The sequence below is a fragment of the Vipera ursinii genome, assembly GCF_947247035.1.
Source record: "Vipera ursinii genome assembly, chromosome: 1".
In the NCBI taxonomy this organism is placed as follows: Eukaryota; Metazoa; Chordata; class Lepidosauria; order Squamata; family Viperidae; genus Vipera; species Vipera ursinii.
In genome coordinates, this window is record NC_139512.1 from 120563599 (window position 1) to 120584106 (window position 20508).

Genomic DNA, 20508 nt, shown 5'->3' on the forward strand with positions numbered 1-20508 from the left:
GTCTTATACGCCCAGTCGTCTTATACGCCGGAAAATAGTACATAAATCAATCGAGCGCCCCCGTTCTTGCAAAGCAACTTCAAGCCTCCTTAGTCCAATCCCCCCTCCAACGTGACTCTCCCTTCCCACCCCCAAGAGCCTCTAAGCCCCTTCCCCTCCCCCTTGCAAACGCCAGACCCCGGGAGGTCTTGCGTTTATTCCAAAGGGTGGGTAGAAGGAAAAGCCCCTTTTGGCTCTGGTGTGGCTGCAAGTCGACGAGCCTGGGAAGGCACGCCCTCCCCTCTCACTGTGGAGGAAGCAGGGCAGGCTGGCGTCAGGCGGGAGCCGGCAGGGCAGTCCTGTGCACATGCGTGCTCCCCGGCTGCTAAGGAGTCCTCGGGGAGCCGTGGCAGGCACCTCACGCCCTTCCCTCTCGAGGTGGCACCGGCGGAGCCGTCCGGCGTCAGGCGGGAACCGGCAGGGCTTTGCACCATCTGCATCAGACGGGTCTGAATCGGGCTTGTGTCGGACACTTGGCAACTGGCATGTAAGTATTTTCCGGCGTATAAGACGAAAAATCTTGAAAATCCTCTCAAAAGTCGGGGGTCGTCTTATACGCCCAGTCGTCTTATACGCCGGAAAATACGGTACTATTATTTAGGATTGTTTTGATAATGAATCTTGATAATTGTATTAATACTAAATTGTGTTACAATATTGTCTGATCTAAGAGGGGAGGGGTCGTATGTATTGGGCTCAATTGTAATACCACGTGTTTCTGAGATCACGTCTGCCAGTTCCTTGAGAACCTTGGGGTTTAATCCATCTGGTCCTGATGATTTGAACTCGTCTAAGCTGGACAGGTGCTCATTTACCATTTTCTTGCCTATCTTAACTTGCGTTTCTATTCTGTTTTTTATGGCTCTGTTTTTGGTAAGTTGGACTGTTTTTCCCCTTTGTGTAAAGACAGATGCAAAAAAATGAGTTAAATAGTTCTGCTTTCTCCCTGTTGTTCGTCACCTTCTTCAAGTAGGTAGGTAGATGTTAGATAGATAGATAGATAGATAGATAGATAGATAGATAGATAGATAGATGAAGACCATGAGTTATGTGTTGAGTCCTATGTATTTTATCTCTCTTGTTTTCTTTGCTGCCTCTCTATTTGCAATTTGGCCTCAACCCAAAAAATAATAAAAATTCTCCTTCCCTTAACAAACCCCATTTGGGCAGCAATGCATAGCTGTTTGCATTGCTGAAATACAAAGCTTGTAATAGTCAAATGCAGAATGACAGACATTTTCAAAGAAGTGGTTGGAGGGACAGAGCCGTTTATACAATAAGTTGGTGAACTAGGATCCTGTGGGAGAGGAGACACTATTTCATGCCTCTGCTTTTGATGAAGCACTGATATTAAGGAGTTACAACCATCTTTACATCTCCTCAAATTGAGCTATTAGAGGATTGGAACTCCTGATTTTTAAAACTGCCAAAGGGAACACTGTATTGTGTAATTAGAGCATTGTTGACTATTAACCTGTGTCTGTCTGATTTTTTTCTCTGTTCACCTGGTCTAGTCAACTTACAGATGGTGTGATTGTGGAAAATCTGGTGATATGTAGACGAAAGAGAATGAATTGGACTTTCTGTTCTGCAGACAGACAGAAACTACAACACTGATGTTGTGTGCTAATTTGATAATGCTTTTTAAAGGCAGAGGATATTTTTCATGTTTTTAGTGGTTTCCATGGGTATATCAATTCTAACATGAGAAGTGGGCCATGGCAGAATATATTTTCTTTTATATTACAAACGGAAAAGGCCATTGAAGCCACTGAGTACAAATTTAAATTTATGCAGGAATGCAAATAAAATCATTCCCATCCGATTGTTATCTAGCCTCTGCTTGATCAATTCCAGTAGGGGGGAATCCATCATTTCTCTGAAAAGTTGGATCTACTGTCATTTACTATGAAAGGTTTGACCTCTACAATTGGAATTTGCCCTTCCTGTTATTAAACTCTACCATTCTATGTCCTGCTCCCTGGAACAATGGAAAACACATCTTGACTACTTTCTGGTGTGACACAATTTCAAACTTTTGAAGAAAGATGTTGTATTCTCCCACAGTCTTATCAAGGCTGAACATTCCCATTTTCTTGAAATGCTTCTTCATTTGGCTTAAATTTCTGATCGTCTCCTTTCCATTCCTTTCTCTTCTCCTTCCCTTCACTTTTTTCAAGTGAGGTTTCAAAACTGGACATGCTGCTTTAGGTGAAAATACCTGGGAGTGCACCATCTGCCGAACAGATTCCAGTCCCAAAGGATGCCCATTTTTTCCTCCGCAAAATATTGCTGAACAAGACAACTTGCAGTTGAGAAATGGCAGACTGGGAAAGGTTTCTCTCAGGTTCTGAATTTAATCTGTTCCAAAAACGGCTTTTCATTGTTTCCATGCGATGTGGAATCTTGTGAATTGAGATGACTGGCTCTTATTAAGCCATTGTGCTAAAAACCTTGATTTAACAGACCATTTTAGAGGAGGGATGCCCATTAAATCCAAATTTACATCATTTGTGTAAGTTTACATGATTTGTGTAATTATGTTATTGACATAAAGGAATTATTTTGAATAAATCAATTTAATGCACATCTCCCTGATGTAGCCGGTAGAAATCTCTTAAATAGTGTGGAAATTGAAAGCAAAATTGAAGGAAGAATGTGTTCATTGTATCTAAACCGAGGTCAAGTAATTGAGAATTTAGTGTAATTTATTCTTCATACAAGATAACTTTCTGTATAGTAAACTGTATTTGACTACATGTGGCATGTTGTCATTTAAGTAATAGAAAAATAAATGTTCAGTAACAGTAGTTTTGAATCCATGAGATTCCCTTTAGATCCCGATGGAGGCTTATCAATGGACCTTTAGAACTGAAAAAAAAAACCCAGTAATTTATTTTGTGGTTCTTTTTACTGTTTGAAATTGCTTTAACTATTTTAGAATTTTAGAATTGCAAGCTGTGCAGGATCAGTTGAGATGGGAAGCTAGAGAACTTGAATAAAATAAATAAATAGTTCAAGTCAGGTGCTATACAGTATTCAATTATAGAAGATTTGTGTGCCAGAAGACTTATTTGTATAATAGATTTATTTCTGATTTCTATCTGAATAGAAGAACACAGTGCTGCAGAGATGCATGACATACTTTCTCTCTGTGGGTACTTACGAACTAGTAAGCTCTGCTGTCAACTCTGATTATATCAGCATTGTGTCTGGACAGAGAGCAGACTGAGTAGACACAGCAATCTTCTGCTGTGCAAGAGCATGTTTTGAATTAGGGTTAGGAAATACCTCCTGATACTTCAGCTGCACTGTTTCTGAATCTCTTGGCCATGGAAGAAAAGAAATAATAATGCCTGCCACAACAGCCAGATGTTAGTACCTTAGAGAGAAAGGCTTGTTTCCCAGCTGTTCCTTGCCTTTCAGCTCCCAGTGGCCAAAGTTAGAGAGCAAAAGGATTGATAAAGCCCCCCTAATCTTCAGATGTTCCAGCTGTCTCTCTGTTTCTAAATCTAGAGGATCTAACTTTGCAGGTTAGAGATTCCAGCCACTAAGAGAACAGCCAGATGTGGCCCTTCACAAGATCCAACTTCTTTACCCTTCTTGCTGCTTTTGATGCCACTGAAGCTGCTGCAGGTTGGGCCTCAGGAGGCCAAAATGAAAATATTCTTGAAGAAAGCAAGATGAAAACTGCAAGAAGGATCATGAGGCAGAAGGCAATTTAATTTCTCCCTTGCCTAAGATAACTGCAATGGTTACATGTTTACAGTGCTTTTTTTGTAAAAGAAAAAGGTGCCGGAACTCACACATGTCATACAACCTGCCTTGCCTACCCTACAAGTTTCCATCCAAAAAAGGTGCCAGAACTCTGTTCTGAGCGTTCTATGAGAAAAAAAGCCCTGCATGTTTATAGGTAGAACAGAATCTGGAATTTTTACTCTTTTAATCTTTTATTAGGAAAAGAAATGATCTAGCCTTGATGATGACAGGATGTCTAAAGTGTGTGTGAGTGATCCTCATGTCTTATAAAGTTAGCTCCAGCAAACTGTAGGCATCATGTCAAAATCTTCACCTTGTTCCCTGTGTTGATTTTTTAAAATCTTTGGGGATAGATGGATGGGTGGTGGGTGGGTGGGTGGGTGGATGGATGGATACATACATACATAGATAGTTGAGGTGTTTAGAAGAAAAGTGCTCTTATAACGTGGCGACATGGCTGATGGCCTGTTTCCTTTCCAGCTCCTTCTCTAATGAAATCCTGGGCCTGAAACTGCCTCTGGAGCCTGTGCTGAATGCAAACACTGTCTGCATGAACTTGCCTGGTCTGACACGGCGGCAGTTGGAGGTTTGCATACGGAATCCTGATGTGACAGCCTCTGCCATTCAGGGCATCCAGATTGCCATCCATGAGTGCCAGCACCAGTTCCGTGATCAGCGTTGGAACTGCTCTAGTCTGGAGACCAAGAATAAAATCCCTTATGAAAGCATCATCTTCAGCAAAGGTGAGAATTCGCCTCCCTACCAGAGGCCCCGTAAAATCTCCAGAAGTTGATACTGTTTGGGAAGATGCTAAGCTGCTTATGGATCAAGCAGCGGACTCATTCAAGAAGTTGTGACTTTAGAATTTGTTCTAGAATTCAGCAGCTTCTCAGAATGATCAGGTGATAAAATTGGGTTAAGTTACAGAGTTCCCCCCAGATCACCTGTTGCAGAGGTACCCAACCTTTTGGGCACCAGGTACCGGTTCCATGGAGAGAGGTTTTTCCGCGGACTGGAGGGGGTGTGGTTTTGTGTGCTGCCTGCATTCTGCAGATGGAGCTTTGCTTACTTGTGCAGCCCGGTTGCTGGCATGCCACAGCCCGGTACTAGTCCATGGACCAGGGGTTGGGGACCCCTGACCTATTGTATATAGGTAGTCCTTGACTTACTACAATTCATTTTGTGACCATTCAAAGTTACAATGGCTCTGAAAAAAGTGACTTATGACTGTTTTTCACAGTTACAACCTTTGCAGCATCCCCAAGATCACATGATGAAAATTGAGATGCTTGGCAGCTAGTTCATATTTAGGATGGTCTCAGTGTCCGGAGCCTCATGTCACCAGCTTTTGTGATCTCACAAGCAAAGTCAATGGGGCAGCCAGATCCACTTAATAACCATGTTACTAATTTAACAATTGCAATGATTCACTTAACAACTGTGGCAAGGAAGGTCATAAAATGGGGCAAAATTCACTTAACAAATGTCTCACTTAACCACAGAAATATTGGATTCAATTGTGGGCATAAGTTGAGGACTATTTAGTGCATTTATTTCTGCCCTTTCAGAAAAAAATACCTAAGGAAATGGCAAAAAATCCAAAAAGCCATTAAAAAATACCTCAAAATAATAAAAAACAAAAATAATGAAAATATCCACATCAGAATAAACAATTTACCATAAGGTGGTGCCAAAATAAGAGCAGATTCTAAAGATCAGCATGTTTAGTAAAAAAAAAAATCAGATAAGAAGAAATGAAAGTTTCAGCCAATGCAAGCTGGATCTGCTAAAATGATAGGCTAATATTTGTCTTGCTGGCTGTTGTTTATTATAATTTTATTTGGTTATTGAACACATTTATATAGCTGCCCATCTTATAGTGAACTCTGGTTTGTTTTTTAAGTGAGAATCCAATCATTGTGTTTTAAATTTTGTATGAAAAAGTAAAAGCTCCTTCAAGCTCACCACAGCTCCTGGTGCTTCATACATTTTTCCGTGTAGTTTTCCTGGTAACAGTATAGAAAAGATTTCCCATTTCCTTCTTCTGGGATAATTTCCCAGTTTTCCAGTTTTTCCTCTGTCATGGAATTCCCTGGGGCTTTCCCATTCATATATTAAGCAGTCTCAGTCTGCCAATACCACCCAGCCAGTCAGATCCTACTACTGCTGTGACAAAAAGAGAAATATAAACTCAGGGAAGATTTGTCGACATTTAAAATAAAGCCAATATAAATTGATTGGAACATTGCATAAGAGCCTTGTAGATAGTCCAATGTGCTTTTCAGGATTCCTGGCCCTGGGATCCACCTCAACGGTCTAGCAGTCTGTCTGCAAATTAAAACCCTATTGTCTCACTAGGTGGGAATCTGCCAGTTTGGGGGAGATTTTGGGATTTTGTTATGTATGTGCATGCAATAATCTCTTCCTGAGATTGATTAGAGATACGTGTGTGTGTGTGTGTGTGTGTGTGTGTGTGTGTGTGTGTGAGAGAGAGAGAGAGAGAGAGAGAGAGAGAGAGAGAGAGAGAGAGAGAGAGAGCGCTATATTACATAAGTTAATGTAGCACAGTGCACAGTAGCTCTTCTTCAGGTATCAGGATGTTTCAAATTCCTTCCCGGTAGGAAAGCCATGTCAGATAAGTTGGGTAATAACATGTTGAGATAGTTTGTTGTAGACAAGCAAGCACGTCAGATGCTTATCATGAAAAACCTTTACGGAAGATGTTTCACTGCTAATTGGAAGAAACAATGCCCGTCCACGGGGCTTTGTTAATTGCTGGAACTCACTCCCACAGGATATATTTCATAGCCTGAGAATTTAAGATGAAAAGGAATTGGAATCTCCACATGACAGAATAGCAAGGCTTCTATACAACTTCTTATAGGTTTAGCTTTGTGGTGCTTAGTGTCAGTTGTTGCTTCTTTGCAGACACATTGTGTGGTTCTTGGGGAACAAAGTAGCTTCCTGCTTCTTGATTGGATACAAAAACTCTCACACCGTTGGCTGAGTCCATCTCCTTTGGATACATATGCGCATATTGGAGAATGACAGCCACATCAGCAGCTCTTATTGGCACCAACAGAAAAAAGACATTTATTCATTTATTTTATTGTAGAGGTAATTTGCATCTCACTATGTCTCAAGATTTGGGTTGCTTTCAAGTCTTGATCTTAGTAACCTAAAGTGGGCAGATCCTTTGAATCATTCTTGCCTTTACTACTGCCATTAGCTCCATCATTTTTCTATTTGTTTCTGATCTTTTACACCCCAGCATTTCCCTTTCCAATTATATGATGAAGGAAACCTCCATCTTTCAAGGGTCAGGATTTTGTTGTTCTTCTCCTTCCACTGATTTATCTAGATAGACCGAATTGGTTGGACACCAGGAATCTGCTTCTGGCTAACGTAATGGGGAAATTTAAGGTAGATGTGAAACAATTGTGTTGCTTGCAGACAAAGCAGCAATGAATTTTCTGTTGTGCTGGATCCCTTAGAGGAAAGGTACACACTGACTAGTATTGTTTTGCTGATAATTTGCAGTTGAAAATTATGACAAGAGTTGTCCCTGTACATTCTGCAGTTTCAACATGGATGCATTGAAGGATTTCTGGAATTTCTTCTGCATCATTGCCTTTTTGGGAAAACATAATATGTTCATATAATCCCTAATTTTGTATGCTTAGATAAAAAAAATGGTGCTGTCCCACTGGGGTTTTTTTATTGTGACTTACATCTTTCTTTCATTAGAAGCATGTTTCTTGTTCATGGAATTGAGCCCTGGGCAGCTGAACTATTGAGGGTGAAGAAACAATGTGGCAAAGGAAGGAAGGACGGGAAGGAGGGAAGGAAGGAGGGAGGGAGGGAGGGAGGGGGAGAGGAAGGAAGGAAGGAAGGAAGGAAGGAAGGAAGGATCGCCTCATCTTCCTTTTCCCTTCCAGGAAGACTACTGTGCAGAGCTTGTTTGTCATTCCTGGACCACCTCACACTCATCCCAAGCTATCATTTCCTAGGGCAGCTAACCCGGGTTTTTTTGTGCTTGGTTGTGGCACATTTCTCTTATTTGCAGTGCTCAGACCCCCACAAAGCTTGGAACAGGCAGTTTTCCCATTTGAGGGAAGCCTCTCTTGAAGCTCGCTAGTAGGTGTGACAGGTAGCCTTATCAGCAAACCTGTTTTTAATCTTTCTGCAAACTTTCACAACCCCTGTAAAAAAACACAACCCAGTTTAATTTTCTCCGTTTATATAAGCAGTCTACCTCCAATTCTTGCCTCATCCTACCTCCCAGCCTTTGGGCGCAAGCAAACCATTATGCTTTACCATGCATACATAGAAGCCATCCCCTGAACTTAAACCATGATTGTCACTTTTTAGGAAGAATGACTGGCTGTGATATGGAGATGCCTTACATCACTGTGGCATTCAATTGGAATTCATATTAGGAAGAAGGCCTTCTTGAGACTCTTAACAGCATTTTGCTCATAGCGCCAGATCTAGCAAAAGATGAGAGTGGGAAGCTAGCAATTTATTTTGCCTCTTTTTGTTGAACCTGGGGGAGCGGAAGGCTAAAAGGACTTTTGTCACCCCAGGTGCAGCTGTAGCACAAGGCTACATTCTTCACACTGATTGGCTCATGACGGGATTCCGTGCTTGCTCTGAGTTTTAGGTTTAGCAGGCTAGCTTCAGCACTACTTTGCAGGGATTGGAGAATAAAAATGGTAGCTTAAACCTATTATTGAACCTCATGATGATGATGAAATAACAACAGTAATCATTCCAATAATAGTACATAATAATTATTATTTGGAACAGCTTACATCCTGTGATGATACCTTTAATATCATTTTTATAACAACATCTGCTTGTCTCAGGTTCTTAGGAAGGATTCGATAGGTGGACAAAAGTGACAAACCCAGGCTAAACATCTGGCTAACTTTTGCAACCAACCATAACAATAACAAAATCTCCTTCAGCAGTTTGGTAGAGTCTTATATATTTGCATGTAACATACAGTTAGTTCTCTTGAGACCCAACTCATGGTCACTTTGACTTCAGATGCTGAATTTGGCAAGGGGATCTCGACAGTGGTGGGATTCAAATATGTGAACATCCGGTTCTCTGTGTGGACCGCTTCTGAAAGTCCATTCTGGGCCTGGGCAACAAAAAAATTAGCTACCGGTTCTGCCAAACTGGTGCAAACTGGCTAAAACCCACCAGTGGATCTCGAAGAAATCTGATCAGAATTTCCCTGCCAAGAGTAGCACAGTTGGATAGCTTTAGTAATGTATGTGTTTTTTATGTTATGCCTTTTAAAAATGTACTCTCTTGATATATTCTACAGCACAAGCTATAAATGGGATGGATTCCTAAATACATATGTATAGAAATCAGAACGATGAGCAAATGTGGCACAACCTACTCTTTGTCACCCTGCATGCTTTAGGATTCATTGCAGTTATTCAACTTTGTAATGTTCTTTTTTAGAAAGACTGTGGCTGCCCTTGGGATGGGCAAAGTAAATATCACGTGTGCCACTGCTCAAATGATACAAATCACATATTGTGCATCATTCGCATTATGTACAACAGATACAAATTGCGTAATTCACATTAGCTGAATCATGATGTCATTGAGACGTCTACTGAAACATGTGGGGGAAAGCCTTGGTAGATGGATACTTTCCTTCCTCTTGTTTCCTTCTTGCGCTTGGCTTATAGAGCTTTATAGCTCCAGGCCTGGTTTCATAGTTATACCTAAACCATTATTATTATATTTTGTTCAGAGAATCTTTGAAATGGGTAGGCTCTTTGGATCCATGCTACAAAGGCTTCCATTTGAGGTACCATTACGTAACAGAGCAAAATTCTAGCCACAAACTCTTTCTCTGTTCTGCATGTAACCAGTTATGAATCTCCTTTTGCTGCCTATAAATGAGACTGTGGCACCTCAAAATTCCTTGCAATTCAAAGCACAAACTGACATCAGAAGAGTAGGAATAATGGCACAATTTCAAGAGCAAAAGGATTGGTAGATCAAACAACAATTGGCCACACCTGGAATACTGCATCCAGTTTTGGTCACCATGATGTAAAAAAGATGTTGAGACTCTAGAAAGAGTATAGAGAAGAGCAACAAAGATGATTAGGGGACTGGAGGCTAAAACATACAAGGAACGGCTGCTGGAATTGGGTATGTCTAGTTTAATGAAGAGAAGGACGAGGGGTGACATGATAGCAGTGTTCCACTATCTCAGGGGCTGCCAGAAAGAAGAGGGAGTCAAGCTATTCTCCAAAGCACCTGAAGGCAGGACAAGAAGCAACGTATGGAAACTAATCAAGGAGAGAAGCAACCTAGAACTAAGGAGAAACTTCAAGACAGTTAGAACAATTAACCAGTGGAACAACCTGCCTCCAGAAGCTGTGAATGCTCCAACACTGGAAGTTTTTAAGAAGAGACTGGACAGCCATTTGTCCGAAATGGTATAGGGTTGCCTGAGCAGGGGGTTGGACTAGATGACCTCCAAGGTCCCTTCAAACTTTATTATTATTATTATTATTATTATTATTATTATTATTATTATTATTATTATTATTATTATTAATTATTATTATTATTATATAAAGCCAAAACAATGCAGAGTAAAGTATTTCCTTCGCTGTGTAAGATTTCAGAAATTTGGGCAAGGTGGAAGAGTTGTATGATGCTGTGCTTATATGACTCCTTTTTGTGTGATGTGGAAACAGCTGTGAAAGGATATTCAAGTGAAACATATTAGTGTTTGCCACTGTGATCTTGCGCAAAAGGCAAACTACTGAAGCAATTTTCAGGCTTTCACAGAGAATAAATAGTGCAAGTCAACCATTCAGCTGGAAAACAGTGGGAAATCCCTCTTCAGACAGAATAAGGGAAGCAGATACCAAGTCATTTGCATTTACTATTCCTTCATCTTGCTGCTTGTTTGTCCATCTTTTTCTTTACCTTTGTTAATAATTAGATAATGTTTCAATTAAAAACAAACAAACCTAACTTGGATTTCTCTTTTGTTCCCACTCCCCTTCCCAACAGTTAGTTTTGTAGTTTGATATTATGTATTTCCAGTAATGCAGATCCCTTGTTACAGTTCGCTTCTTATGGTAGTGGAAGGGAGACAATATAAAGAAGGAAGATAGAGAGTCCGAGGGAATAGGAGAAAGAATAAAGAGAAATGGGGATGGATGGGTAGAGAAGTGAAATAGTTGCTCCCCTTGTTCTGCAGATACATTCCTTACTTTCCTTTTGTGTACATTTAACTGTGACCCATTACAGATAGTCCTCGAGTTACAACCACAATTAAGCCCAAAATTTGTGTTGCTAAGCAAGGCAGTTGAGTACGTTTTGCCCCACTTTACAGAGTTAAGTGAATCATGCAGCCGTTAAGTGAATTATGTGGTTGTTAAGCGAATTGGTTTCTCCCATTGACTTTGCTTGTTGGGAGCCAGGTTACAAATGGTGATGGTCGCATGACCCTGGGACAGTGCAAGCATCATAAATACATGCCAGTTGCCAAGCGCCTAAATTTTGGTCACATGACCATGGGGACGCTGCAACAGTCGTAAGTATGAAGCCAGTCATAACTCTTTTTTCAGTCCTATTATAACTTGAAACAGTCAGTAACCGAATGGTTGCAAGTCAAGGACTACCTGGACCTGAGACTTTTCCTCATTTTGTAGTGGACTTTCAAGACTTCTGGGGTGTGTGTGGCTACCAATGGTAGAGATGCCCGGCTGGAAGGACAGAATCATTGGACCATCATTGTGACTTTGCCTGTTATTTGAGCCCCAGGCACTGAACCCGTGACCCTGTTAGGCACGTACGTCTTCTATTATGATTTCCCTAGAGCCACGCTGTGTCTTCCTCAAACGTATCAGAGTAGAGGGTGTGCTGACATACCAAGAAGAGAGATATCTTGAATCCAATTTGCCCTAGGGCTCGTCCTTTAATCTGGCTTTGGTTTCAGCTCATTTCAGGCTGGAATGTTTAAACCTCTGCCTAGACACGGGTCCCACTACCAGACATGAGTTGAAATGCTGTTTGCACTGGGCCTTAACCTCACACTCTTTTTCTGCAAAACAGGGCAGGGATGCCCTATATTCCAAGTCTGTTGTAACTGAAAAACAATAAAACACCAAGCTAGTGAAGATGAATTGGCACTCCATAGCTAATAATGGGGTATGGAGTGCAGAAAGATGACACACTCCAAAACGCGCCTAGAGTGATCAAGGTCTCGGGGGCTCTTTTGGAAGATGGAGGGAAGCAAGTTATGATCTGCCATGAAAAGCTAAAGGTCTGGCAAGTTGCCAGTCCCTGGCGGGTTCACCTGCAGTTTAATTAGGAAAAGAGGGAGGAGGGACTGAGGAGAGAAGCGGGAGGCATGTTTCAACTGGCTGTGTGCATAGCCTTTGGAGGAGTAAGGAAGGGGAAGGAGTAAGCAACTGTGAACGGTATGGCAAGCTTTCCAGCATCCTCGGAGTGAAGTCACCTCCTTTTTGACATTATTAATAGCAGCCTTGGACTAATTGGGGAATAATCTGCTAGGACACATCCAGCAATGTTGATGTTAGACAGGTGTCACCGAAGGGATCTTAATTGGTTGTGCAAGAATTTCATCTTAGCAAAGTTATGTTGTTGGTATAGTCAGAGCTGGATGGCTTCCAGGATTTCTGCAGCTTGGATACATAACAGTCTTTCCCAATCTAGGATCTGTCAGATATGTAAGGATTCTAACTCCCAGAAACCAGAAATGATGTGATTGGGAATCTGGGGAGTCGCAACCTCACCAAATCACGGACAACTCTGTTCAGAGGAAGACAGTTCATAGAATTGCGGAGGGGGTTTCGGCGACTCCACTGCCACGTCATGCATTCTCTTTCTCTTTCATTGATTAGTCAAACCAGGATTCCCAGTGTGCGTTTTTCTAGCTTACATACTTGCTGTATGAAACAGGTTTGCCTATCTGCTTGCCAATGGTTCCAGCTTATGCTGCTCTTTACCAAATCTATCACCATGCAATCGTTTATGAGAAGTGAGATTGTGACACTGAATTACCAATTATTTATGCCACATGAGATGCCTACAGTTTGACTTGCAGCAGTTTGTTTAGTGACCATTCTAAGTTACCACAGCACTCAAAAAAGTGACTTACAACTGCTTTTCACCCTCATGACTGTTGCAGCATCCTCGTGGTCACATGATCAAAATTCAGATGCTTGGTAACTGACTCGTGTTTTTGATGGTTGCAGTGTCCCGGGGGTGTGTGTGTGTCTTGTGATCCCCTTTTGTGACCTCCTGATAAGCAAAGTCAACAGGGAGGCCAGATTCACTTAACAACCATGTTACTAACTTAACATCCACAGTGATTCCCTTAACAGCTGTGGCAAGGAAGGTCATAAAATAGGCCAAAACTCACTTAACAAATGTTTTGCTTAGAAACAGAAATTTGGGGCTCAGTTGTGGCCGTTAATCGAGGACTAGCCGTGTTTGAAAAACGGCTGCTGGACTGGATTAGACTTCACCACTGCTAGAAGGCTTGTGAATTCCGCCTAGTGTTGATTTATTTTTTACCTTTTCCATACAAAATACAGTTGGAAGTGCAAACACTGGTAAAGCAGGCATGATGGGGAAGGGGTTGAAACTGGGATGGAATTGTCCCCTCACTCAAAAAAATGTTTCCCCAGTGTGGCAATGGTACAGTATCCTTGTAGCAAAGGCAAATGTCCAGATGACTGGCCCTAGTGGCTCCTTGCCTATTGTCCTTCTCTGTCCCTAGTATGGCAAACTAGGATTATGATTAGCTTGGGAACTAACCCCTCCCAGACGGCATGCAAGATCCTGCAAGGAAATACATTGGATCTATTTTATTCTGGCTCAAGCCTTGAGTTCACAGGAAGAACTCTGGCAATGGGGCACTTGGAGAAGGGAGACGCTTTCCAAAACCAGCGAAGAGCTGACAGCAAATTCATGTCGAAAATGAGTAATGGCAATCTTTGCTCAGTGCTCTATTTTGCTGCAGCCGCTGTGTCTTTTCAGGAGCAAAGCGGAGTGATCAACCTTGTCAGATTTCAAATATCCTCTTTCCTTAAGCATCCCAAGACTTCCAGAACAACTACGATTTCTGACCACCCTATTTCCTCCACTTTTTTTTATTTTGCTTTAACCAAGTGGCAGAACTGTTGTGGCTTAAACTTCCTTTGTAGCCATTTCTTGCAGAGGGGGCACAGAGCATGGGTGGAATGGGAAGTTATGTGGGCAAAGCCTCATCCTTCCCCAGAGCATGTAAACTCTCACCACACACAAAAGAAACCTAACCAAGCACAGCCTTTGTGGTTGATGAGCATCACACACTGAGCTTCGTTATTTGTTTTCTTACAGAGTCATACAGTAAATGGGAGTGTGAGAAATGGCAAAGGAAGTTTACAATAGTGTTTACGTGGAATGGATAAGTATTTTTCCTTAGTAGGTGAATATCCAAATACTGATATCAGGCAAGCATAACGTATGGAAGGAAGATAAAGTTAGATCAGACACTGCTAGTGGCACCTTTTCTGGAACTGGTATCAAACAAACCTTTTTCACTGCCCAGTCATTTATTTGTTTATTGCTGCTGCTGTAGTTTGCTATAATTTCCAATAATCTCCACAGGCAAATTGCCAGTGGATCCTCATTCACAGAAGCAAAGCACTTCCCCATCACCCTCCATTGTTATACAGACCACAAGCTAAAGAATCTGTTCTGTCGGAGGTTGCCACATTTTTCTCCCAGGACTCTACCTTATGTGGAAATATGTAACTGTCAGAAACTGAGCAGGGACAAACATTTCCAAGATAGATATATAGCAAAGGGGAGGCTACCCACTTATTAGGCAAGCTGTCCTATCTCTTTTGGAAGCATAGGTCTTTACAAAAACAAAGGCAAATGCTGTTTTTGAGATGCTATCAAAATTCTACTGTGATATTGTTCGAAATAAGTGGCAACTATCTTAATTGAGTCCTCCTTTTCCTGATATTAGAAGATAGGGAACTCTTACCTCAACTGTGATGTACCTTAAATGTCTTCAGGATGGGACAACTGAATATGAAGATGAAGTATGTTCTACTTTACAATACTCTACCATGAGCATATTCTACCTTGTCCTCCTTTCCATCTCAGCATATTGTTGCCAATGGGGCTGCATTTACATTTTCTGTGACATGGGCTCACTTTGCCCTCTTCTATTTCCCCGCTGCATTATTTTTTCTTCTTAAGCTGGGTGTCAGTTCACATATGATCTCTTGTGGGTTTGCTACTGTAAGGCGTATTCTTCCCTGTATTCCTGGCTATTTCTCTCTCTACTAGAAGATTTTCTTCTGTCATATTGAAAGTAAGTATACTGTGGATAATGCATTATGTAGATTTTTGGCACAACAGTGGGACTTTCCCCCCCCCCCGTCACAAGGATTATCCTACAATGGTGTGTGATTGTGTGTGTGTGTGTGTGTGTGTGTGTGTGTGTGTGTGTGAGAGAGAGAGAGAGAGAGAGAGAGAGAGAGAGAGAAAGAAAGAGAGAGAGAGAGATTACTGGTTGTCTCCCCACTGGGCTATACATTAAGGCTGCTTTTGTGGCTAGAATGTTGTTTCTTCCTTTGTTGTTTGGTCCTTGCTATTTATTCCCTGAGGGACGCGGTGGCTCAGTGGGTTAGGACGCTGAGCTTGTCGATCAGAAGATAGGCAGTTTGGCGGGTCGAATCCCGAGTGCCGCGTAACAGAGTGAGTGCCTGTTACTCGTCCCAGCTTCTGCCAACCTAGCAGTTCGAAAGCATGTAAAAAATGCAAGTAGAAAAATAGGAACCACTACGGTGGGAAGGTAACAGCGTTCCGTGCGCCTTTGGCATCTAGTCATGCCGGCCACATGACCACGGAGACGTCCTCGGACAAGCGCTGGCTCTTCGGCTTTGAAACGGAGATGAGCACCGGCCCCTAGAGTCGGAAACGACTAGCACGCATGTGTGGGGGAACCTTTACCTTTTTTATTTATTCCCTTGTCAGAAAACCTTTCTAGGCTGCCACACGTTTCAAACCTGTTTGTGAAGGAGGCATTGGAGCTTTTAGATAAGAATATCAGTTGCTTCCCTTTATTATTGGATTTCATATTGATTCTGATGTAAAAGCTATCAGGAGCTTTTCTTGACAGTTTGAACATGTTTTGGGTTGAGGTAGAGAATTTAACTGTGTTCTGTCAAGTCACAGCTGTGCTGTAATAGTGCCAAGTTTTCAAAATTGCCAAAGCATTTTGTATAGCAAATTAACATTATTCTGCTGAATCCTGTGCATTTAATGCCAACCTAACAAAACCTTGAAGCCATATCAGAAGATGCTTTCTTTAGACTGGAATCAATTTTTGGATCATACCAATTCATGAAAAACAAACATAAATGAAGGATACACTGTACTTTATTTGCCCTTCATATTCAAATCTGATTTTCATCTGTGGTTCTGACAATTTGTGTGTTTGTTTCCAAGGGTTTTATGCCATTTTGATCTAGAAAGGACTCTTTTGTTTGAGCAACCTTTGATTCATCATGGGACATTATTAAAAAGTACTCTGTACATTAGACATGATTCAGAGCATATTATTTGATTACTTGTGCATGTTTTAGGAAAATATGTTTAGTCTCACAATTTGAAGACTAATGAATAGGAATATTATTAAAATGCCCAGCAAGAGGATAATGGGATGGAAAGATTCGTTAATTCATCTTCCTTTGCTGGTTTAGTGATTGAGGAACAAAATAAATGAGATATGGAGAACTACTATTGGTTCCCCAGGGTTTTTTTTTTAGTTAAAGTTCAACTATTGCAATGTTTCCTTTGTAGTCCAGGACTATAGCTACTTTAGGCAACACAGGCATGGAGTATAGGATAGATTAAATTGCACAGGATAAATTTTAAACTTTTCCAGATCTTACTTTGTCTTCAAGATTAAGCTGTTTAATACTACTCAGTGGTAGAAAATCATGCTTGTATCATGTTGCTTTGCCTGTATTGATCGAACAGTAATAGCAGAATGCTTGCTATACTTTTGAACAAGAATCCTGAATCTTGAATGCCTTGCAAATATTATCCTTCAAGAGCTAATAAAGACCACTACAATCCAATTAACTTTCCAATTTAAGTGGTTTTCAACTCCTCTTCACTAAGAGAGTGCAAACCCCTCATCTTTTTTTTGTTATGAACTTTTGTTTTTGTATTGAATCTCCCACCCTCAGGTCCTATTTGACCATCATTCAAGCAGTTGGCAATAGTTGAAACATCAGTCACCCAAGGACACCTCTTGCTCTTTGCTCTTGACAGGATGAAATTGGGTTAAATAAATACCATTATTTTGGACTTCTGGAATTAAGTACAGTGGTGGGATTCAGCCAGTTTGCACCATTTCAGCAGAACCGGTAGCTAATTTTTTGTTGTCCAGGCCCAGAATGGACTTCCAGAAGTGGCATCCATACATATTTGAGTCCCACCACTGATTAAGTAGGTTCTTCTAATGGTTAGTACTAAATATGGGGTAGGCTTCAGACAGACACTGATCCTTGATCTCACAACCGGACTATTACAATATGCTGTACATGGTAGCTATAGCTGCTTTGAAAACACAGCGGCAGAAGCAGTAATAATAGATACTTATCATGCCCATGTATCATTGCTTATTTGCATGCTGAATTGACTGCTAATTGGCTTCTATGCACAATTCAATTGCCGGTTATTACTTATAAAGCCCTACATGACATAGGGCCTGGTTATCTCAGGGGCAACCTCTCTCCAGATGTTACTGGAGAGTGAGTGTGCTCAGCTAGGGTGGATGCACTTCAGGTCCCATTAATTGCCACCTTATGGGTGGATCAGCATCTGTTTGAGATACATATAGCATTGATTCTCCTAGAGTTCTGGAAGGCCCCTAAGATTGAGCTCTACTCCCAGGCCTGGGGCCAATGTATCTGTTGAGCCCCTTTCACATTTTTATTGGTGTGATTGTTTTCAGTCTGGGCTGCCATGTCTTGCCTTTTGTTTTTAAACTGTTTTTAAACTGAATATTTGGATATCATAAGCTGCCCAGAATCTTCTACAATGGGCATCCATAATAATTTTTGTTACAATAATATTAATGTGTTTCCTTCATTCTGCCTTCCCTCCAGCCGGAGTTCTTTAAGGAGCTTATAGTGGTTCAGGTAGGCTGAGTCTCCATCTAAGCAGCCTGCAGGACCAGACCTGCTTAGCTTTAGCAGAGAACTGTGTCATGTGCCTTGAAATCACTCAGTTAACAATAAGAACAGCAACAAAAAAGTCGAGATCTTAAAGACTGTGAAACAGATGGAACAATAGATGTTGAAATCTCACTTTGTGAATGCTTGAACATGAGTGGACCTCAGATACTGAGGGAGCTGTAGCCAGAAACAGCAAGGATCTATCTTTCATCTTGAATTAAGGTGGTAGTGCAGAGCCAGGAATGTTTGGATAGCATTGAATTTACAATTGGCAAAGGACGCAACTGCCGGAAGGCTTGCGTTTTGGGATTCCCCCCTCTGACTTTCTAAAACATTCAAACTCAAGAGATCATGGGTGACTTTATTGTAGAGTTTGGCAGAAAGACAGTTGAGTGCAGCATTCTCCCCTCTGCACAGAGAAAATGACATTAGGTAATACAATCATCCTGTGATAATTTAGAGATGTTGTTTTTTTAAGGTGGCTAATGGTGAAAGCGAGAGAGAAAGAAAAGCAAAAGGAAAACCCGCGCACTCCCCAATAACCATTTTGACTACAAATAAGATACAACACAGATCTTTTCCTTTGCTATAACCCCATGCTTGCATATTGGTGCCTGTGAAATGTTTAAAACTACATCCAGGAAGACATTTTGGCACTAATTAAAACAGTTGCAAACAACATCAACACAGCTGACAAATGGTGCTTGCTGCAAAGATCCTAGTGACTCTGTACTCAAGTCTGAATGGTTCAGCTTCTCCCTGCACTGTTGCCCACCTGAAAGCTATGTACATCTGCTGAAGTGTTGTTCTTCTTCCTTTCTTCTCAAGAAGGTTGGGTTTTCTGCAGTAAATACTGAAGCAGTTCTAGGAAAAGAGCCCAGATTGCAAATGAACGAGACCATCCTATGATCACTTAGTAAAATGTGGGTAAATAAAATGGGGAGTTTTTCAGGAAAGCACTACAGGACAAGCCACTCAGAGCTCAGTTTAGGACTTACTCTGTATAGTATGTTGTTTTGTCTGAATTAAGAAAAGGGACGGGGTGAAAGAATCTGCATGCTGAAAAGCCTCTTAGATGAGTAAATAGATTGCCAACAGCTGTTCTTTGGGCCATTATTATTCTTTTGACAGCTTATAAAATGATCTACTTCAGGGGCATGCAACCTTGGCAACTTTAAGACTTGTGGACTTCAACTGCTGGAATGGGAAATTCTGGGAGCCAAAGTCTACAAGTCTTAAAGTTTCCAAGGTTGGACACCTCTGATCTACTTGTTCCAGTGTTACTCAGGATTGGCTTTTTATACATTGTTCCCTCTGACGGATGATGTGATGTTGGCCATTGCTCAGGTAGTATATGACTTAAATTAAACATGTGTGAGTTATAATGTCCAGCCTTGCATTAATTCTTAGTTAAATCGAAATCAACAATCTGTTGAAAAGTTCATGTTATAAATGGAAGCCACAAAACCTTCCTGTAAATATACAGACGGCTTCTCTTTCATCAAGTCTTATCTATCTGTGCTATGTATTTCATAAACTAGTTCATATGTGTAAGACAGACTGTCATGGTGTGTGTGTGCACACACGCATGCCTGTGTTTGAGCTCAAAACCTGAAACATCCTCTGGCAGCAGAATTTGGAGCAGGAATTGCTGTCTTCTATTGATCACTGCTCCACTGGAAATTCCCCTTGCAACACTGAAATAATGCTGGGCTTTGGAGGCTGCAGCCTATAGCTTCTTCTCGCATGACACCAATGTATCTTTAGAGCATAAACAATGCCAAAGCCTGAAATGTGTTCTAATTAATATTGGCAAGCTTTGCAGTAGTGACATTCCAGGGTGCCTAAGATTCCTCATCCTCACTTGCCCTTTCAGGCTGTCATGGCTGCTTGTCCCAAATCAGTAATTGCCATTAACTTGTCTCCACAACTTGGTTTCTGAAATCAAGGAGACGTCTCCTCCAGCATCCTGGTCTTCTCTCTGGTGATACAAATCCCAGAAACTGGGCTGAATGTTGTTCCCAATAAATTGTTTTCAGAGGTATTGCTTTGTCTTCTGTGAAAAGAATCCCTGCAAGTGCATAATTTACCTTTTCCCCAGGAGGATGTAGGAAGTCCGCACAAACCTATTTTAATGGTTCTTTGGAGTTTCATACATTACACTGGAGCATCAGAAGCTGCAATCTTGCTTAGAGAATTTTCCTGCCTGTCACAATGGCATTTTTAGAAGTTTTTGCAGCCCATGGCAGTGTTTTATCCATGACTCATTTCATTAATGAAGAACATCACTGGAACATTACTAAAGCACAAGACTGAAGAAAAAAATAATTTTGCAATTCTCATGCAGTTTTTTAAAAAATTTTTTTACTGCTTGTACATACTTTGCTGTGTGGTACAAGTTTTCTTCCTGATTGCTGTAGACCTGTGTGCATTTTTTCAG

The 20508-nt window shown here is 41.2% G+C and overlaps 1 protein-coding gene across 1 annotated transcript in view; it reads left to right on the forward strand.

Annotated features, from left to right (window-relative positions):
- Positions 1-20508, forward strand: part of WNT10A (Wnt family member 10A) — a gene marked incomplete at both ends in the record, with an annotated part of 61962 nt that overhangs the window by 23305 nt on the left and 18149 nt on the right. Inside the window, one exon of the mRNA XM_083369133.1 lies at positions 4279-4541. Within this exon, the coding sequence (XP_083225259.1) occupies positions 4279-4541 (263 nt within the window). The remainder of the gene's footprint in view (positions 1-4278; positions 4542-20508) is intronic.